Below are 3,580 nucleotides of genomic sequence, written 5' to 3' on the forward strand. Positions count from 1 at the left end.
ACGAATCACATGATTTTATCATGTCTAGATTAACAAGAACACAAACTGGTGTGCTACATTCAAACTCGAACATGACCTGTACACAAAATGAATTTGTTAGCGACATGATCCAATTCATGTTGACACGAAACAATAGCAACATGATAACATCATAACACGATGATCTAATGCGACATATGAAAAATGAGAAATGATAACCTAATTTAACTCTAAAGTAATAAAAAAAATAAAGAATCAAAATATTCAAAATAATAATTAAAATAATATTCATTAACGAGTTACCCGAATCTCACCCGAGCCCAAGCTGAAATTATTGTGCCCGTATCAGATCGATCTGATAAGGATACACTAATGATAAAGTTTGACTTAAACCCACTAATTTCGTATCGTGTCGAAATAGTTAATCCTAGGTAAGAACAGTGAATGAGGTGCCTCCATGAAGCCACCTAATTGAAGAAATGAAAATTTAAGTTGGTGATATTATTATAAGAAATGAAAGTATATCAGAACTACTATTTAATAATTCTAAAAACATAGTAATAGTATGAAAAATTAGACAAAAAAATTGAGAACGGAGAAGGAGACGGACTAACTAGGCATTAACGGCGCACCTTGAAGACTATTTTAGCAGTTAAACACACACACCTCCAAAGTTTTCAACACTGATTCCTCTCCAACTCAAACTCTTCGCAGATTTTCCGATCTGCCGGAATTCAGGTTTTCCGCACTTTGCTTTTCAAGTTTCCGCGATTTCTAATGTCTTCATCTGCGTGAATTGGATCACTTGTTTTGTGCATAAATTGGATAGCTAGTTTCCGTTTTACTGAATTTAGGAGAAAGATCGGGGTTTGTTCATTAGTTTCATCTCTGAAGGTTAAGGTAATCTGATGTTTATCTGCATGAACTGTCAGTTATTAAAGAATTTGTTATTTCAGATGATTTTAGGAATTAGGTCGAGATGAATTAAATCTAAACTTTTATGGTGTTTTGAATTTGTGAAGTGAAATTAGAGAGGTTCAAATGATTTTAGGAATTAGGCCGAGATAAATTAAATCTGGACTTTTATGTTGTTTTACGTTTTTGTTAAGTGAAATTGGAGATCTTTTACCTCTTAGCAGAGCAATCTTGTTAGTTTTTTTTGTTTGTTATCTTGAAATCTGTTGTTATTTTAGATCAAATTTTGTTGAAAGTTTCATTGTGACCTTGATTGAATATTGTTCAGACTAAAATATCAAGAAACTATAAGAAAAGAATTTGAAATGGCCGACAAGAAGAAGCAATTCACTAAGGTCAACCAGCTGCGCCCGTTGGATACCGGCCTCAGTCTTACCGTAAAGGTTATCAGTGCAAAGATGGTAGCACAGAGAGGTCGGTCTCAAGTGCGTTTTTCCGAGTGCTTGGTAGGGGATGAGTCAGGAATCATCATTTTTTCTGCGAGAAATGATCAAGGTGAACATCTCTTTCACTATTTTGAGTTGTGGATTTACAGAGTATGTTGTTCAAAATGCCATAGATTAGGGGTGAGGTTATAGTTCTAAATGCCCTAGATGTTGCATTGATATTATGTTTTACAATAATTGAGATTTTCTTTGAAATGCAATCATTTTACCTTTTCCCCATTTTTATGATTTGGCTTTAAACTCTGTGGGTCTGAAATCTGAATTTGGGAAGCAAACAATGTTCTCTCTTGACACGATTTTGTAGTACTGGAGCATGTACCAATTGCATTAGTTTGAAGTCTAGGTTTTAACATTGCATCGCTCGTTGATCGCCTAATGTTATAAACACGTGCTATCTAGGCTTTGGGGGTAAATTTAATGCTGCATTTATGAGTAGATATATGCATATGCAAGAAATATTGTCGTGGCTTGGATGCAGATTCATGCTTCTCCACTCTCAACCTTGTTCGACATTGCTTTGTTCGTAGCAAATGTGTGTTAATGATCATTATAAGGTCCACTTCATAGATGTGAGCCCTAATCTTTCCACGCCCTTATTTGCTTAACTCTAAGGACCTGTTTACTTAAAATGACTAGATAGATATGGAAGATTTTATGACTATGTTTGGAGCATATAAACTTATCTTTTTGGTGAGAAATGCTAACAATTTAGTACTCCGTCCGTCCCCAAAGAGTATGAACTATTTCCTTTTTCGTTCGTTCCTAAAGAGTAGGAACTTTCTAATTTTGAAAAATTAAAACAACATACTACCTCTACACGTCATTTTATTTACAACTTATACCATTGCCATTAACACTTATTCCATTATAATAATGTGGACCCCACTCTCCACTAACATTATTTCCACTACCTTTTTTTCTCACTCTCTTTTACTTTTTCCCTTATTTATTAAAATCCGTGTCGAACTCAAAGTTCATACTCTTTGGGGACGAAGGGAGTACATGAAAAATTCACAGGTATGAAGTTGTTTCTAAGGCCCATTAGAAATTATAACTTGCAAATTAAACACACGTAAAATTAATCTAAAACTTCGTATTAGCTAATGAAATTTTGAGTTGACATCACGCTATGTTCTGTTCTTGTGCTAATTAAGTTCTGACTTGATGCTACTGCGTTTTTGTTATGAATTTCACTTAAAACATTTTTTTTAAAAATTTTAATGTTTAATCTGGACACTGATTAATTCTTCTATTCTTGTTCTTACATTGGTACATTGGTACATTGGTTTGTGCTAGTGGATATGGCAAAAGAGGGCAACACTCTCGTCCTCTCGAATGCAAAGGTCGACATGTTCAAGGGATCAATGAGGCTGGCCGTGGACCGTAATGGTCGTGCTGAAGTTGTGGAGGCTGCTGGCTTCTCCGTGGACGAGAGCAACAACCTGTCGTTGATCGAGTTCGAACCGATCGATGTCGTCGTCTGAGCTTGTGTGAGGCACTGTTTCACATTTTTGCCTTCAATCTCAAAACTTGACCTCCTATTTATTGCATTTTGTTTCATTATTTAAGTGTGTGTGGAAGTTTCATTTTTGTTGCTATAATATTTATGCCAATCATACCCTGCAAAATCTTTAGAATTTACACTCTTTAGAAATAATAAGATGTTGAAAAACAAGAATACAACAAAGGAGAGACTATTTATTTTAGTGATGAAGACTCAAAAGCTCGATAGTCATGAATTCTTCCCACTAAAAATATTATTCACACGTCGCAGAAATAGAGAAAAAAAGCCATAAAAAAATGATCAAGTAAATACAGAAACTGGAGTGAAAAGAATTCACCATAACAAAGTAAAAAAATCTGAAACCCTCCTCTCCATGATGGCCATGAAAGAAATGATGATGGCCAACGTTGCTACCGCCGCAGATGGGAAAGAAGTGAAGGTGGCAGCACTCGGTGTATGCGACATATCCGGTGTCATAGACATGCCCGGCGACATGGCGTGGTCATGGCCTTCATGGGCCGTGACAACGGCAACAAAGCAAGCCAAAAATACGATGAATCGAAAAGCCATGGATGATTTATTTTCACTTATTAATTCAAGAGTTCTTGACTTGCAACAATAGTGTTGCATTGAAATCTATTTATTGAAGTGTGAAGTGTACTAACGAAATATGAAG

At 35.5% G+C, this 3,580-nt stretch overlaps 1 protein-coding gene across 2 annotated transcripts; it reads left to right on the forward strand.

Annotated features, from left to right (window-relative positions):
• Nucleotides 1–530: 530 nt before the first annotated feature.
• On the forward strand, nucleotides 531–3,028 carry LOC121759274 (uncharacterized protein At4g28440-like). 2 transcript variants are annotated; one of them, XM_042154808.1, is made up of 3 exons: nucleotides 531–717; nucleotides 1,223–1,449; nucleotides 2,697–3,028. In XM_042154808.1, exons 2-3 carry the CDS (start codon nucleotides 1,260–1,262, stop codon nucleotides 2,882–2,884), a joined length of 378 nt encoding a protein of 125 aa, XP_042010742.1. In that variant the 5' UTR covers nucleotides 531–717; nucleotides 1,223–1,259; the 3' UTR covers nucleotides 2,885–3,028. The 2 variants fall into 2 exon arrangements, with proteins under 2 accessions (XP_042010742.1, XP_042010743.1); XM_042154809.1 differs by lacking the exon at nucleotides 531–717 and adding an exon at nucleotides 724–879.
• The last annotated feature ends 552 nt before the right edge of the window (nucleotides 3,029–3,580 follow it).

Source organism: Salvia splendens, chromosome 12 (assembly GCF_004379255.2).
Source record: "Salvia splendens isolate huo1 chromosome 12, SspV2, whole genome shotgun sequence".
NCBI lineage: Eukaryota > Viridiplantae > Streptophyta > Magnoliopsida > Lamiales > Lamiaceae > Salvia > Salvia splendens.